The sequence below is a fragment of the Apis mellifera genome, linkage group LG5 (genome assembly GCF_003254395.2).
Source record: "Apis mellifera strain DH4 linkage group LG5, Amel_HAv3.1, whole genome shotgun sequence".
Taxonomy (NCBI): Eukaryota; Metazoa; Arthropoda; class Insecta; order Hymenoptera; family Apidae; genus Apis; species Apis mellifera.
In genome coordinates, this window is record NC_037642.1 from 910,757 (window position 1) to 929,211 (window position 18,455).

The following is an 18,455-nucleotide window of genomic DNA, read 5'->3' on the forward strand; positions in this document are numbered from 1 at the left end:
CCATGACGCGAAGGTAACTATAATGTTTGTATCATATAAGAGAGATTTCTAGATATAAATCATGCCTATCTGAAAAACGATTGTCTCGTTTCATTTTTATTAAAATTTTATTTCATAATTTATATAGTATTTAATTTTAGTTTCATAATATTGAAATTTGGTAGTTTTATATTTGAAAATTTCTAAAATTATATATGAATACAAACCATAAGAATCGCTTTATAACGCATCAGATTGTATATCAAGCATTAACGTCCTGCCAGTATCATGCATCATTCTAGGGATTTATGTCAACCGAAACGAATTCTCTTGTCGATGGCAAAGTTACCAGTGATTTTCGTTTGAAAAAAGCGTTATATGAAAATCCTTACAATTTCTTGACACCCGTTTAAATACTAAATGGACGTGACGCGGATTAAGAATATGAGAGATCGCTTTGAAGAAAAAGAATTGATTTATATCTTTTTATATTTTGATCCTATTAACTAGAACTCGAATATTTATGGCATTTATAATCTTTACAATATTTTAGTTTTGATTCATTCGATTTATTTTTACATTCTTATTTTCTTTCTTGTGCATTAATAATTGCATTGTATATCATTCTCAAGATTATTTTTATATTTCTATATTCAAATAATTTTGTCTTCTATTTCGATAATTTTTTTATTTCTATAATAAATAAGAATAATTAAATATAATATAGAAGAATAATTTTTATAATAAAGATTAGTAAGAAAAAAATTTATAGAATATTTTTTTTTTATATTTTCATGATATTTATTTATTTATCTTGATTAAAGCAATACGTTGCAAGATATTAAAATAAAATAAAATTCATAATATATTTGTAGAATTTTTATATTTTACATTATTTTTAAGTATTTTTAAAATTTTCTATAATAAAATTATATGAAATAATAACATAATAATAATAATATTAGTAGAAAAAAATTTATTATTTTTTTAAATTTTTCTTTTTCAAAGACTTAAAAATTAAAAAAAATTTCTTTCAAAACTGGTAACTTTTATATTATTTTTTTTCTTAATTTTTTTTTAAACTTATTATCTTTAAAAATTAAATTATCAATTATATTTAAATATATTATTATATAATATATATTAATATATTATATATATTAATATATTAATATATTATTATATAATATAAATGAAATATATAAACTGAAATATAATAATACACTAATAGAAAAAAAAATTTTTTAAATATTTTCAAAATTCAATTATTCATATTGTTAAATACATTTTTGTAACATAATGATACATCGATAGTAAAAAATTCACTTCACATAGAGAATCTCTTAATCTTCAGTCACAATCGAACGATCCTTCATTCTACTATTTAATAGAATCGATTTTCCAGTCGCGATCTGCGCGACAAAAACTTGGTTTGCCGAAGAGCGACTCGTCGAACCGGAGACTACTGTATAATTTTGTCGAAAAAAAATGGATCCCCGTAGATTATTCCATTACTCTAACGAGTACCAGTTAGCGACTGTTCAAAGGCGCTTGCTCCATAGATCAAAATGAAAAAAAGAGAAGGGAGAGAAAAAGGAGAAACCTCTGCTGGAAGCCGCATAAAAATTCTCTGAATCGATTTGGAATTTCGTGAAACGAGGGCTCAAGATTAATGACGTACTGAAAGCTTGATAGGTTTGGAATCGTGATTCAGAAACCATTTGTAATACGTTGAGTTGGACTATCAAAAAGTAGAAATTATTATCTTATCTTTTTATATTTTTTTCTAATTCTTCAGGATATTTATGATATTTAATATCCATTGATATACAAGATATCCCAATTTTTTCTGATCAAACTTTGACAATAATTTTCTATAGATTAAAATAAAAAAAAATCGTTATAAATATTATAAATACATACCATTGTTAAAAAATTATAATTAAACTCTGGATATTTATGCATATTTATCGAAAATTTAAATATACAAAAATCTATAGAATGCACATGATATAGAGAATGAGAAAAATGTCCAAAATAAAGTACATATTTTAATATTTAAAGGATGAAACAGATTTTTATTTTGTTCTTCCATTTCTCTTAAAAAATTTTAATTTCCAAAAATATCTACAATTTTATTATAATAATAAAACAAAATAAGTAAATAATAAATAATATATATTATTATTTTAAATAATATTTATACATAATATAATAATTTATACAGTAATATTTATACATAATAGTTGTCAGAAGATACGATATTTTTAGACTAAACAATATTTATTATTTTATTGCTATCATCTTTATATTGACAATAATAGTAAACATTTTGGAATAAAGTTGTAGAAATACTATCGTATCTTTCGTAACCTACTATAACCTAACTTAATTTATTTTAACTACTAAATATTGATCTAATTATATTTTATAGCAATTAGTCAATTTTATAGTCATTTAATCATTTTTACAAATAGTATTATAATTCATTAATAGTTCTTTAACAATTACATTATCAAAACTGGAAAAAATTGAAACATTCCAGATATCAAAGATAATAAAAAATATTTTTAATTATTAGAAAAAATAATGTATAATAAAATGAAGCATTAAAATGAAACATTCAACACGATTTTTGAAATACAATTTGCCACATAAATTTATCTTAAAATTAATTCTTAAGATTCGAAAATTATTAGAACCTTCGCACAAAAAATAATCTTTACGAATCGAAAAATAAAAGATTGGAAAATTTTACTGCGAAACTACCGCAAAAAGCGATGTACATAATAGAGCCTTGAAAAATTAAAGCCTTGCTTCGGATTGAATGCAAATTTTGAAAGTATCTTGGATACAAAATATATCTCGGTTACAAGATCACAATCATAACCGATAATCACAAGAAATAACGACGCATGTTGCATATCTTCGAAGGCCATTCCAAAATTATTCTGTTCACACTAGTCTGCACTTATCTTATTTACGCTTTTATCCTGATGTATTTTACACCGACCATTGAATATCACGTAAAGCTGATTTAAATATAAATCATATTAAGATCCGGGATTTATGATCACAAATTACAACGAATCACAGTCAAAGCAATCGGATAATAAAGGTTTAACTCTCAATGTAATTACGATGCATCTTGAAGAAAAAGAAATGAGAGAAGCAATATTGTGTTTCGTAAATGGTGTAACTATAAGGCATATATACGTTGAATTTTTTTTTTTTTTTAATATCATTTCGAATATATTTTGTTGTCTACTCTCATAGCTAATAAAAAATCTGACAAATAAATATATTCTGACGAGTAAATTATAAGTATAGTCAATTAAATTGTTCATTATGAAGTTTTATTATTAGATAAGAATCTTTTAATCGAAAGAAATTGTGAGTTAAAAGTAATAAAAAAATTTAAATGAGATTCATTATATTATAGAGATGAGAAAGAAGAAAAAAAAATAAATTGATGTATAAATTAATAAGAGATATGTTGAATAAAATATATTTTGCAATTTTTATTTCACTGTAATGATTCAATAGAATAAGTGTAATAACTATAATAAGTATAATAATTTATAGAAGATTATTCTATAAATAAATAATCTATATGGAAACATAAGATTAAAGGAATTTAAATCTTATTCTATGCAAAGTAATGTAAAGAACAATATAAAATACAATAGAATCTTTATTATTCAAAATTTATCTCCAAAGATAAGGCTCAGATAAGAGAATTTTCGAATAATAGAACTTTTTTTAGATGAATTTTTAAAAAATAATATGTTTACAACAGATAATACGTAAAAATAATTTTGTTGAAAATTAGAGATTCTATTATTTTTTTAAAAAATTCAAATTGCATAAATATTTTAATATACAAAGGAATCTTGCAAATAGTTTTCAATTTTATTCTGTTTTTTAATGCCAATAATTATAATAAACTTTTTCAGATAAAAATTGTTTAGTATGACATTTAGAATTTAGTATAGAATTGTGCAATATTAATAGTTTTTCAGTTTAACAAATTGAAGAAAATAGAGACCATATAGAAATTAAAGAGTTATTTTTTAATTTTTTAAAAACTATGTAATTTTTATTGCAGTAATCTATGAAATTCATTATTTCCAAGAAAAGTATTAATTTATGTTGAAAAATCATTAATTAAGAGATATTTTAAATTTATCATATGAATTTTAATTAAAACTTGTCATATGAAATAATATAGAAAATATAAAAAATAAAAAATTGTTTTTCCTATGATAAGTTTTATAAAAACTTCAAATTATAATACTTATAAACTAATCATTTTTTGATATAAATAAGTATATAGCATTTTATTCTGAGAAATAACGTATTGTATTAGTATAATAAAAATTATATAATTCCATTTAAAAAATTAAAGTTGATTTTTACATGACAGAGTAATATAGAAAAACTATTAATATTACATAATGCAATTTCTTTATATAACTATATAATAGTTACATAAAGAAATATATAACTAAACTTAATCATTTTTTTTATATAACTAAATCTTTAAAATAAATTTTGTTTAAAAAATTTTTTCACATCATTCATATCATTCTTCCAAATATTTAAGTTTATATAAAAAATAAACCAGACATATCGTATATTCAATATTATATGAAACGTAAGAAAAATTTCTTTATAAAAATTCTCAAGATTAAATTTCAAAATTCGAAAATTCGAAAATTCGAAAATTAAAACTTAAAAAGTTCAAAAATTTAAATATCTAAGAAATAATTGCATAAAATTTAACAGTTAATAGTCCGGTATCATCAATTTCGCAAAATTCGCAAAAAATCTCGAATTACTTTAATCTGAAATCATATTACACAAAATTACGATCCCAACCACCGATCCGGCCGATTCTCTAAAGTCATTGAAAGCGCTTACAAGGAAGCGGAAGTGCCGAAGCATGATCCCCGCAAGTAACAGCCTGAGGAAAAGAAGAAGAAGAAAGAGAAGGAGATAATTCACATTCCTGAACAGAAACCAGAAGTTCTCGAAACCTCTGCGGTAAAAATGATTGCGAGACCAGTTGTCCGTTCGAAATCCACGCGAAATGAAAAAATGATTCGCGGAGAGGAAAGAATTCCGCTTTGGGCGGCGCTGTTGGGCGCGGGGAACGTGAGGAAAGCCGCGTATAATGATCGATGGAAGGCGAAAAGGGGCGTCGAATCAAGCGAGAACTTTGAGGATACGCTCGACACCGTGAAAGGTATTTTAACTGTAGCCTGTGAAGAGGATATTATGTAAAGTAGCACGAGCCTGATCGTTTTCCATCGATTTTTCTTCTTGCTTCTCGACACTTTGATCCGCTCTCTGCTTCCTTGAAATTGCGAATTGGTGCTCGCCTCGTTTTATCGTTCGCGGATGAGTTGGTGATAATGAGTTGAAAGTTTGAGAGTACTTGTGCTCTGAGTAACGTGAAATCGTTAATAACAGTTGTTTTGAAATGATTGGTGCAGATAGCCATTGGGGTAATAAAGAGACCTAAAATTAAATATTCTCAAAAGATTCATTGTACACATTTCTTGGTTTAAATTTTTTCTTCCATTGTTTGTTTCTTCCATTGATATTTAATAGATATGATTATAAAAAATGAATTAGTTTGATTGAAAATTAGAATATAAAATTTGACAAAAGTTTTTATATATTATAAAAATTGTTTGAGAATTCAATTTTTTTTTTTTTTTAAGTTTTGAATAAAGATATTATAACTTGCAATTTATTTTATATAATTACAGTTATGATATTTTAAAAGTTAGAAAGTTATTTTAGGATTCTTTAGAAATTTCATTATAGAATATTATATAAAAACAATTTTAAGATATAAAATTTTTAATGATAATTTAGCTCAGGATTATTTTTACACATTTATTTTAAACAGAGAAAAATCAATCGATCAATTACTTTGTATAAATATATTTCTAAATTAGCAATATTAAAAAATTATTTTAATTCGAAATGAAACATTCATTGAAACAAATATGTTTCAACTTATGATTTAAAATTTCGAAATCATTTTGCTATTTTTGTAATTTGAAATTTTCAAAACCCATAAAAAATGGATTATTGAAATTTGAAAAATTTCTGACAAAATTGATAATCCTTTTCTTGGAAAAAAGAGAAAAAAAGAATAAAAAAATAATTATAAGTTTCAAAAATTTTGCAACAAAGTTTCAAATTCGAGTTCTATGAATTCATTCCTGTTAAAAATACTATAATACTAAAGCGGTTTTAAAGAGCGGTGGTCCACCGATGTGAAGTGGCCTGTTGCAAATAACTCGCCATTAGCCTCCGTATGAGCAGAGCGTAATGTTATACATTACTCGCTAATGGGTACGTATGTATCGCTGCCGAGCACATGCACACGAGTCCGTTGTTCTTGGTCGCCTGACTGGCATACTAAACGCGTTGTACAACGGCACGAGATTCTTTAAAAGAAAATTCGACTAGCGTCTCGAGATGCGAAATCTGTGTCACCGCATTTGTTCATGCGGAATATTAATTTCCTAAAACGATAGTAACGAAATTCTCGTTCGATTCTTACCATAAGAAAATGCTCGATCGGTCGAGGATTCTACCTGATTTGGAGAAATGTTTGTTAATCAGTATCTAGAAATTCAAAAGAAAGATAAAAGATCTCGTTTGACTTTTTATGATGATTATGTCATATCATAGAAAATTTAAAATTGTATGTTTTAATGATTTTACCTTTTAATTTTGTATTATCTTTTTCACATATGTTTTTACGTTTCGTATTTCTATTATTATATCGATCAAACAAAATTTATGTAATTATTATAACAATTATATCTACGATGAAAAGAATAATTTATAATAAATTATTCGCGTATTTTTTAGAAATAGATTATCTTTATAATTGTTTAATGTAATATTTTATAATTTTATTATATTTATAATTTGAAATTATTATTATGATTATTATAATTTAATTATTGTTATTATTTTTTTCTACTAATTGATTTTAATTATAAAAAAAATAACTAAATAATTTCCAAAAGTGAAATTCAAACTGATAAAATATTGAAAGCAAATTCATTATAATTTCAAATTTTAATTGATATAAATAAATCTAATAGTAAAACTAAAATAAATATTAACATTTGCAACCAGAAATATGAAAAATCACAATCGATTTTTTCAAAAATAAGAAATTAAACAATGAAATTTTATTTTTTTTTATTACTTTTTCTATTTTTTTTTAATAATAGTATGTAATAATATTTTTATGTATAATAACTTTCTATGATAATCAATTTATATTCAATTGAAAATTAACGACATCACTTATACATAAAAAATTTTGAAATTTGATTTTCAAATAAAAATAAAAACTAAAAAAAAAAATTTATTTTAATTTTTTTTTTCTTAATTTTTTACATTATTTTGTGCCTACTTATTATATTATTTGAATTTTAAAATACATATATATATTTTACAGCCCACAACAATATTTATTTGAATCGAATCATTTGTATTTGAACAAATATGATCAATTTTTAATTCACATTCAACTTAAATATAATTTATTACATATCGATGTGAAAAGATACCAATGAAATTTTAAACAATATAAATTAAAACAATAAGTTAAAAAAACAAGATATCGAGAGTTGAAAAATATTATTTATGAAATTATTAATTAAAAAGGATATTTATAATTCCATCGGGCGAGAAATTTAATGACGTCAAGGTGATCTTAAATGGGAGCATAAGAGCTTGCAAGTAATTACATTAGAGTAGATGGTAATTACTCGGTTCACGGGTAAGGCAAATGAATAATTAGTATCAGCATGAGTCTCTCATTGAAAACAAGCCCTAAGGGCGCTATAGCATTAAGCGTTTCTAATTAGGAATAACAAATGACAATAATGACCGTGTTATAAACTATGCGAACATATTCTTTTTGATTTTCACGCTCTTGTGCTCATGCATTTAATTTGATTTTTTATCATATATTACCATATCACTGCGATATTTTTAAGCTTATCAAATAGTGATTATAATATTTTACTAGTTTTTTCATCATTCTTATTATTCAATATTATTCTTTTAGAAAACAATATTTTTATTATATTTCGTTTAATAACAATAATTACTATTATACATATAGAAAATTCTTTTTTCGATATTTCAATTTTTATTTAAAAATGTTAATATTCTTTATCATATTTTTCTATTTTGAAATTCTTTTTTTAAAGAAACTTTATTTTATATTATTATTATAAATATTGATATTCAAAAATTTCATAATTTGAAAAGATACATATCTTATAAGGGATTTTCATTTTAAAATCAATCTTTAAAATAATTTTTTTTTTAGATTTATTATTAAGGCTTATCCAACTCTTTTAAAATTCAAAAAAAAAAAAATAAATACAATCCTTGGAATTATTTTTTTATTAATTACAATGCTAAAAAACAGAATTCTAAAATAAAAAAAAAAAAGAAAAACTTACAAATAAGCAAGCCATAGGTGGCAATATTTAATTTTTTGAGTACATTTGACAAGTTAAATTCATTGCAAAATTGCAAAATTACGAATTTAACTCATTAGTTGAATTAAGATAATATTTAGAAATAATATTTTAATATTAAGAATAATATCATTACTTAAATAGTTTTAAAAAATGCTTTAAAATATTGTTATTTTTTAAATTCATTCATTTATTAATGTTTATCATATGCAATATATTTTGTGACCTAAAATCATTATATCTCTCATTTTACAAAAATAAATAAATTTTCCTATAAAATTTGTTTCCAAAACAAAAAAAACTAAATCGAATTTACGTGGAAAATTTTTTCAAATTAAATCGGTATAATTTATGCAATTAAATAAAAAGCATCAAAAAAAAGAAAAAAGAAAGAAAGAAAGAAAAAAAACAAAGTCAAATCTAAAGAGAAAAGCAACCTTCAACCAAACGCGTCCAACGTCAGTACCTCTAACACGGTACGTCTTCACCGAGACAAGAACCGCGATTATGTCTTCCCGGCCGACGAAAATCACGGAAGACGCACGATCCATCCGCCGCCCATCACGTCGTTTCTCCTCTATGTTCACGTCAACAAAGACAGAAAACAAAATCGAAAGAAAGAACCGAAAAGATGCTCTATCCTCGGGCAATCTCTCTCTCTCTCTCTTTCTCTCTCTCTCATTTTCACACGGCACGCGGCCCGTGGCAACTTCTCACGTTCATCAGGACACCCTGTAGATCGTTCCACGTGGTGAGTTTCGGCCACCGAGCGGCGCGATGCATTCCAATGCAAATAACTCTCGCCCCGGGGACGAGACGTAATCGTCGCAATTTCATGCTTCTCAGAAATGCAACCTGTCCACCACCCCCTTCATCCCCTCCCTCCCCTGCTTCCTCGCGCAAACGATGTCAGAGGCCTCCCCTCAACGATCGATTCTTTACGGTACGTGTCGCCATTGATGTGAGCCACGGTGGTTGTTCACGACGATGATATATTTCATTTGTCTCGAGCTTAACAACGAGATGACAACCGGTAACGTAGGACATTTATTTATTACCGTTTATGGGGATCCAAAATCTACCCTACGGATCGATGAATGGTTGCGCCGCGGGCCTGTTTGAATTTGGCGCCCTTTTCCCTTCCGACCACGAGCGATGATGGATCATCGGGAGCGGTTGGTTTTAACACTTGGCGAGAAGGCTGTGTTTAAGGCTAATTTGAAGCCGGGTTTTCAGGGGGTGATGGAGTGGAGGAAGGGTTGCTTGAATGAACACGTGAACACGGCTGGATGATAGTGACGTTGTGTACATTGTTGAGTGAATACTTCTTTATACACATATCTTTATACTACTGAAAATAATAGATTCTTTTTTTTTTTATTCTAATTTATTTCGTTTCGACAAGATGAATGATAAAATATCAGTTTTGTACTCGAAATTGCAGTTATTGGTATTGCATGTTGTACAGGATTGAATATTTTTTTAGTCGAAGTAGAATAAATAAATAATTATTTCAAATAAAATCAAAGATATTTTTACTTAAAATGAAGAAAAAATTATTTTCAAATAATGGCAAACAAAGTTTTTCGTAAGATTTGTATAATTAGGTAAAGAATTGCAAAATTTAAAAAGTACGAAAAGAAATATATTTGGACTTGAAATGACTTCGGAAAATATAAATTACATGTAAAAAATATCCTCTATCAGAGAAAAGTATCTATATATTTTTTTAGTGATGTCAAATATTAAAATAATTTATCTTTCTATAAATAAATTAATATTTAATATTATTTAAAATTAGATATGGAAAATAAAAATTAAAATTTGTGATATTTGTAATGAATATTGAGATTCATTCAAGAAATTATTTTAAAAGAAAATATATCATAAAATATTATTTATTTAAATATTTTTCCATTGATTGTAATAAACAAAATTTATAATCTGATTTTGAAATTGTTAATTGTTATACATCATATAATCATACATTTTTATAATCATTGTCTGGCAAAATATAATATATAAAATATTGAGAAAATTAACATTTATAACATTAATTTTAATTAATGTTACATGGATAAAGATAATTTTAAAATTTTTTATTAAAAATCATGATGAGTAATGAAACACCTTATTTGCACATATTTCATATAATTTTCGATAAATTTTGATTATCATTTATTCTAATCTTTATAGAATTTATCGGCATTAAAGAAATTCATTTATTAATAATTTCAAAAGATTAAGTGGAAAATATACACAAAAATAGATAAAATAAATTTCTGTATAACAAGTAATCAATTGATATTGTTTAAAGATTAATTAATCAACTTCAATTAAAAAGAATCTAATATACAATATACAATATTAATAAAATAATTATTCTATAAAATTTTAATAATCTTTATGTTTAAATATAAAATTTATTTACTCCAACATCGTTAAACTTAGGAACCGTTTATAAAATTACGATGTATCGATGAAAATCCCATCGAATACCACATTTCAACGATGTTTCATCGGTTGTTTGTACGATTTCTGTTATTCTCCGTTACATAAATTCGTGGCAACTCGAATGGGAAAGGGTTTCACGATGGAATATCTCGCGTGCGTCCACAGTTTCTGGAAACGTTGTTCACCGTCACGAAAACATTGACTTATGGGATGTAAATTACGCAATGGACCAGTAGGAGGTTGAGAGTATCGCGTTTCAGCTTGTCGGCAGGTAATCGTTTTTAGTATGCCGTGATCAACCGTGTCTCGCTCGTGAAGATGTCGAAATAAGAATCGAGATGACGGATGGGTGTGAGATTTTTTTTTATTTTACTTTTTTTTTTTTTTTTTTAATACGAAACGTGCGACCCAATTATACAATATCTATCTGAGCATTTCGGTTCGATGATCTCTTAAATTAAATTAGATTTAGTTCCGTAGTAATAAGTAAATCGTCTAGACTGAAATGATGATTGTCAGGTAATTTAGAAAACTGACAACAGTATTTCAGAGAGTGAGAAATGGAATAAATCTTAAAACTAGTCTTCTAGTGTTCATTCGGTTTCAGATTGACACACAGCTTGCTTGATATTTATCATAACATAAAATATGCACATGTATGCTGTCCTTAAAAATTTTTTTTAGAGATTTTAATAGAAATTGCAAAAGTCTATGGTTGCTTATGAAGTGCTCCTAATAGTTTTAAGACTATTTCTAAATGCTTATTGCAAATCTGCATAGTCGTTTGCGAAATTCGACACAACATGAAGTTAAGACTACTTTCGAAACATTTAAGATAGATTAAAGATAGATTATAGAAACATTTATTTTAAATTTGGAATTGTTTTTTAAGGATCAGTAGAAGATCTGAATAAATTTATTGCAAAATTTAAGAAATTAATTGCTCTTGAAATATTTGTTTCATATTGGCTTTTTATATTTGTTATACTATTTATTGTAAAATCTTGTCTTTTCATAATTATTATAAGAAACGAAATAAACATTTTATGTTTATTTTAAAATAAAAAAGAACATTTTTGTATAAATAATATATACGTACAATATCCTAAATTTTTATATCTTATAAAAATTATCTTATAAAAATTATATCTTATAAAAATTATATTATAAGAAGTTGTGTTCTCAATAATAATTCTGTTTTATATGAAACATTATTTTTTATTACATTTTTAGTTATATCTGTATATAGATTATAATAGATTATATATAAATTAATTTTTTATTAGTGAAATATCACTTCGATGGAGTAAAATTAATTCTTAATTATTTTATTATTATTCTTTTCTTTTTTTTTTTATATATATATATAACTTTGTAATGAAAAAAAATAGAAAATTTTGAAAATTTTAAAGTAATGTTTGTAATAAGTTATCTAATTGTAAAAAATATTTTTAAAGTTTTATACAAAAATATGAGAAAATGATGAAAATTTGGAAATTGAATAGATTATTTTTTTTGTGCATAATTCATTATATTCTACAAAATTTTCATTAAAATTTTTCAAGATTGATAAATCTCCTTAAGATAACATTTAGCTTTTATACGTCTGGTAGATCCGTAATTCATAAATATAATATAAATATTGTTAAGAAAATTTTATGGCTCAAAATAAAAGAATATATAAATAAATATAAATATAAATATTTTAATAAAATATGTTTATTTTAAAATAAAAAAGAACATTTTTGTATAAATAATATATACGTACAATATCCTAAATTTTTATATATCTTATAAAAATTATATTATAATAAGTTGTGTTCTCAATAATAATTCTGTTTTATATGAAACATTATTTTTTATTACATTTTTAGTTATATCTGTATATAGATTATAATAGATTATATATAAATTAATTTTTTATTAGTGAAATATCACTTCGATGGAGTAAAATTAATTCTTAATTATTTTATTATTATTCTTTTCTTTTTTTTTTATATATATAACTTTGTAATGAAAAAAAATAGAAAATTTTGAAAATTTTAAAGTAATGTTTGTAATAAGTTATCTAATTGTAAAAAATATTTTTAAAGTTTTATACAAAAATATGAGAAAATGATGAAAATTTGGAAATTGAATAGATTATTTTTTTTGTGCATAATTCATTATATTCTACAAAATTTTCATTAAAATTTTTCAAGATTGATAAATCTCCTTAAGATAACATCTAGCTTTTATACGTCTGGTAGATCCGTAATTCATAAATATAATATAAATATTGTTAAGAAAATTTTATGGCTCAAAATAAAAGAATATATAAATAAATATAAATATAAATATTTTAATAAAATAACATATATATTATAAATATATACATTTTTACATAAATAATATTTATTATCAATCAATTCGTATAATAAAATCTTCACGAATTTTTTTTCATACTTTCCCAAAAGACTTTTTTGTTCACAATAAATCATACAATATAATTACAAGAATCCGCGAATTTCCTTAGAACCAATAAAAAAGAAATAAGGCAAGCCTCTCGTCCAGAACATAGAATAAAAAAGAAGAAGAGGAAGAAGAAGAAAGATCGTGACGTCGCGTCGTTAATTTTCTTACCGCCTTCGTCGCATGCAGGGCGAAGTGTAACGTATATACCACCGGAATCGAAGTAGCACGACGACTACGACGACAACCAGGAGAGCTTAAAATGCTAATGAACGGGTCGGCTCGCTCGACCACGCCGCTGATTCCTCGTCGACACGCTTGTTCCATACTTTCACACGTTCGAATTTATCGAGATTTAATTCGTCGTACGATCAGGTGGGCCCACTACTGCCGATCGTCGTTTCTGGATCTCTCAATGTCGCTGTCACGCTAAATGGTACACGATGAATCCACTCGAGGCCTGCAATATCTCAGATGGTGATAACGTTTCGGGTTAAATTGATTTCGTATCGAGAATCAGAAATTCGAATTGCGAATTTTTGAAATGGGAAATTCCACGTTTGATTTTGTTATTCATTATTCATTCGATGGTGATTAATTTTAAAAATTTCTTTTTTTGGAAAAGAGGGAAGGGAGAGGGTAGATTTATAGAGATTACTAATTTGGTACATAAATTTAGATGATGGATTGAATTTAATAAAAAAATTGTTCGTAAGATGAATAATTTTATATTTTAATATAAAGCAAAGAATTTCTTTTTAATAAGAAGATATAGATATTACGCAATATTTATATGTTTAATATATTTTGATATTGATATATGAATCATAATTTTTTAAACTTTATTTTTTTCAAATATAATTATCTCAAATCTCGGAAACTTATTTACTAAATCATGGTTATTTTTTATTAAGGAAATATGTTATTTGTTCCTTTTTTTCTGTGAATGTGCGGGAGTATACATATATTATAGTTTATTAATGCTTATGAAACTTGGGATTAATTTTAGTATAGAATCACAGTTGCTTAATGAAATTCATGTAAAAGACATTAATAACGCTTCGATGGATAAATTATAGAGAAACGAATTTAATATATGCAGAATTTATGCAATATTTTACATGTATTTAAATAAATAATTATTTGAATTTTAAGTTTATTAATTAGAATTTAAGGAATTAATAAAATAAAATTATCTCTCTATTTCTTATTGCTCAATAATAAATTTCATAAATTGAACTTATTCTTAGTATCATTAAAATTTATATTGTTATACCTGCAACAATAATTTTTTCTAAAGCATATAAGATAATACAAGAAAGAGAAAATTTTTAATTTATTTTGAATTGCGATGTCAACAAAAATTTGTTCTTCAATTGTTCTGCATAATAATATATCAATCATTATTGTCATTAATAACACTTCAACACTTATGTTCTATCAATTGAGCTACTAAATATATCATATCGATAGTTTTAAAATTTTCTTATTTTTTGCAATTATTAAAAATATATAAAAATATTTATCAAGATAATTATCTCAATTTTTTATTTGAGATTATTATTTTAATTATTAGTTCAGTTATTAATTATTATTTCTTAGTAAAAATTTCTTATTTTAAAATAATCCTCATATCATAAATGAATCTCTCAATCTTTTTCATCTTCTTAATCTTTTTCTATGAAATCTTGTTATGCTTACATAGGGAAATTCAAATATCAAACTTTTTACAAAAATCTTATCGATAATAATAGAAGAATCATTAAACGAGAATGAAATCTATTTGATTACAGAATGATAATCAAAATAACAATAATTCACTACGTTTACTAATATTAATTTGCATCAGTATACTTCACATTACAACATATGACGAATTACTAAATTCTGAGATATTTCAAAAATATCCTTCTTAATTCTTTCAAAAAAATTCAAACTTTTAAAAGAAATTCAATAACAATAGAAGGAAGCATTAAAGGAAAGAGAAATTCATTTGATTATAAAGTGATCGAAACAATGATAATTGGGATTGCCATTTACTAATATTAATTTCCATCATTATATTCCATTTCACATTACAATATTTCTCTCATATAACTTCATCTCTCTTTATACAGATATAAAATCATCTCTATAAAATCAATTTATCCTCATTCATTTAAGAAACTTAAACTTAAAAAAAAAGAAAAAATCCCATCGATCGACAATTGAAGAGCGCATTAAAACAGAGCGAAAATTACTGAATTGCAGGGTGGTCGGAGCAATGGTGATCGGGGCTGCCGTCTGCGGCCGTATTCCCGGCCTGGCGAAGAGTCAACGAGAGCAGTGCAGAAAAGCGCCGCACGCGATGCCCGCGGTTGGAGAGGGCGCGGAACTGGGACTTCGCGAGTGCCGGCATCAGTTCAGACATCACCGTTGGAACTGTTCCCACGTGGCGAACGATCAGGTCTTCGGCCACGTGGTCGTAGTAGGTAAGGATTGTCCTGTCACCGCGGCCTGCCCGCTATTTATTATACCGTGAAGGACCGCCGCGTTTAACGCCGGCCTATCTCCGCGTTCAACGCGCTCTAAAAGGCCGTGCAAGCGGTAATGGATGCGAATATCTTTGGTATTTCGAGCGTGGTGCCGCCTTGCCCTACTGGATGTATGTTGCATACAGGGTAAGCCGCTAACTTTAATCGTCTTGATTATCTCCGTTATTTTTCTGAGATTACACAGAAATTTTGTTTGCAAAAATTTCGCACGCTACGAAAGGAGATATCGCGGAATGCTATTTGTTTCAGTTGAATAAATGGCTGTATGTGACTATAAATATGAATGAAGAATTCGATCTTTGCCATAAGAAAAATAGTAGAAGACTAGAAGTTGTTGGACTTAAGAAAATGCGTAAATATATAATTTGATTTTTAACTTTTATATAAACATATGAAACAAATTTTCTAAAATCATCATTATTAGCTTGTAAAATTTTGTCTAAAATTTTTTGTTAAATTATAAATATTTTATTAAACTTAGGACAGGTATTTCATACATAAGAATTTTCAATATATTTTAGTTGTTTTATAGAATATGTCAAGATTATATTGTTTATATATTTAAAAATTGTAATATTTTTATATTAGTATTTTAATTTTTATCAAAAATCTAATGCTATATATAAATCATATATGAAGAAAAAAAAACTGGATATAATTTACACAATAATTTATACGAATTGCATGAATTTTGCATGATAAAATCTTATTTGCATTTATTATTTAAAAAAATGAAAGTAATTTTAAAATTTCAGAAAAAGAAGATTATATCATATTATGACTCTCTTAATAACTTTTTAAAGTTTTGTAAATAAAATTTTTTTCATAAATCCAAAGAATGAAACAGAATAAATTACTTATGATTTAAAAAAAATCACTATATTTATTTTGTTTCGAGAATCAAATAACTTTTTTTGTAGATGGACAAAATTTTTTGTAAATATCTATAATATTTTTTAATATTAAAATATTTTATATTTAATTATTGAGTAATTTATCATTATATATTATTTATATTTAATAATTATACAATTAATATTATATCATACATTTTATATCTTCTACATCGTTATAATGACATAATTCTTATTTATCAATCTTGAATTTCTATCAAAGAATGAAAACGGTATTTCGTGTTAAATTTTATGTTTCTAAGATACTAACATTTTTAGATCAGAGAAATTACAAGCAAGATTTCTAATTTTCAATCAAATAATTCCTTTTATCAAATCAGATTCATCTGCATACGTATTAGAGAAGTTTCCACGAAATAAAATTCAAAGAATCAATTTAGTGCCATTAACCGAAGAAGCCAGCTTTTCTTCGATTAACGGCGTTAAACTGTTTAATCGCATCGTTTACGTGCACGTATATGGATTTGTTACAAAACTAAAGGAGATAAATGACCCTGATGTCAGACCCGTGTTTTATTAGTCGGCCATTTCTCTACCATACTAATGGTCTTTTCATTAAGGATTTCCAATCTTTTACCGTGTCGTCTATTAATTTATATTCTATATCTATATGTGAAACCGAACTTGTCTGATAGTTAATCATTTGATATTGAAATCGTATTAATAAATCTTTGAAAGTTGAACGTTTCGAAGAAAAAATTATTGGAGTTCGATGTAGGTTTCGCATACTTGTACGTTTCAATTCAGAAAAGAATTTTTAGGGGTATAGATTCGTGTTACTCGAGTAAGATAAAGAAGGATAAATTTGGAATATCTTTAAATATGTTGGGTTAATTTTGAAATACATTCCTCGTTAGATAAATATCGATTGAAAGGATTTATTACTTTACCAATTTATTTTAATATTATTTTCCCTCTATTTCTTTTTAATTTCTTATTTATTTAATTCTTGTATTTATTATTTATTATATTATTTTTATACTTTTCATTTTATTTTTATTTTACGATGTCTATTATTTTATTCTATTTATCTTGTTTATTAATTTTTTTATAAAAGTACAGCAAATTTGAAAGAAATTTGAAAGAAAGTTATAATTAAAAAAAAAAGGTTTCGTAACATCTATATTTATTCCGAATTTAAACATACATAAATCAATTACAAACATCATAACGTACATACATTATGAAAGTTTAATTAATAAATTATGCTATTAAAAGAATAATTCTATTTTTTATAAAACATTTTGAGTATATGTAGATTATATTAGATTATATATGGAGCAATTTTTTTATTAATGAAATATTACTTGGAAAGAATAATAAATTATCTCTTAAAGTATCAATATTATTTTCATTTTATAAATATAACTTATTTATATTCGAAAAGAAAAAAAAAATTTTGAAATATAGATTATTCAGGATTAGTCTGTCATCCATTACAAAAAAATATTTTCAAGAATTGTATACAAAGCATGGAAAAATTATAATAAAAAAAATAAAAATTTTTATATGGAATGTGCTTTATGTATAATGTATTATAATTTATACACATAAATTTTCATTAAAATCAAATTTTTCAAGATACATGA

At 24.9% G+C, this 18,455-nt stretch overlaps 1 protein-coding gene across 3 annotated transcripts in view; it reads left to right on the forward strand.

Moving 5' to 3' along the window:
• The window catches only part of LOC411919 (Wnt7 protein), a 181,017-nt gene that overhangs the window by 96,365 nt on the left and 66,197 nt on the right, over positions 1 to 18,455 (forward strand). For all 3 annotated transcript variants that reach the window (XM_016912433.2, XM_006557224.3, XM_016912435.2), the window contains exon 2: positions 15,669 to 15,889. In XM_016912433.2, coding sequence (XP_016767922.1) covers positions 15,669 to 15,889 — 221 coding nt within the window. The remainder of the gene's footprint in view (positions 1 to 15,668; positions 15,890 to 18,455) is intronic.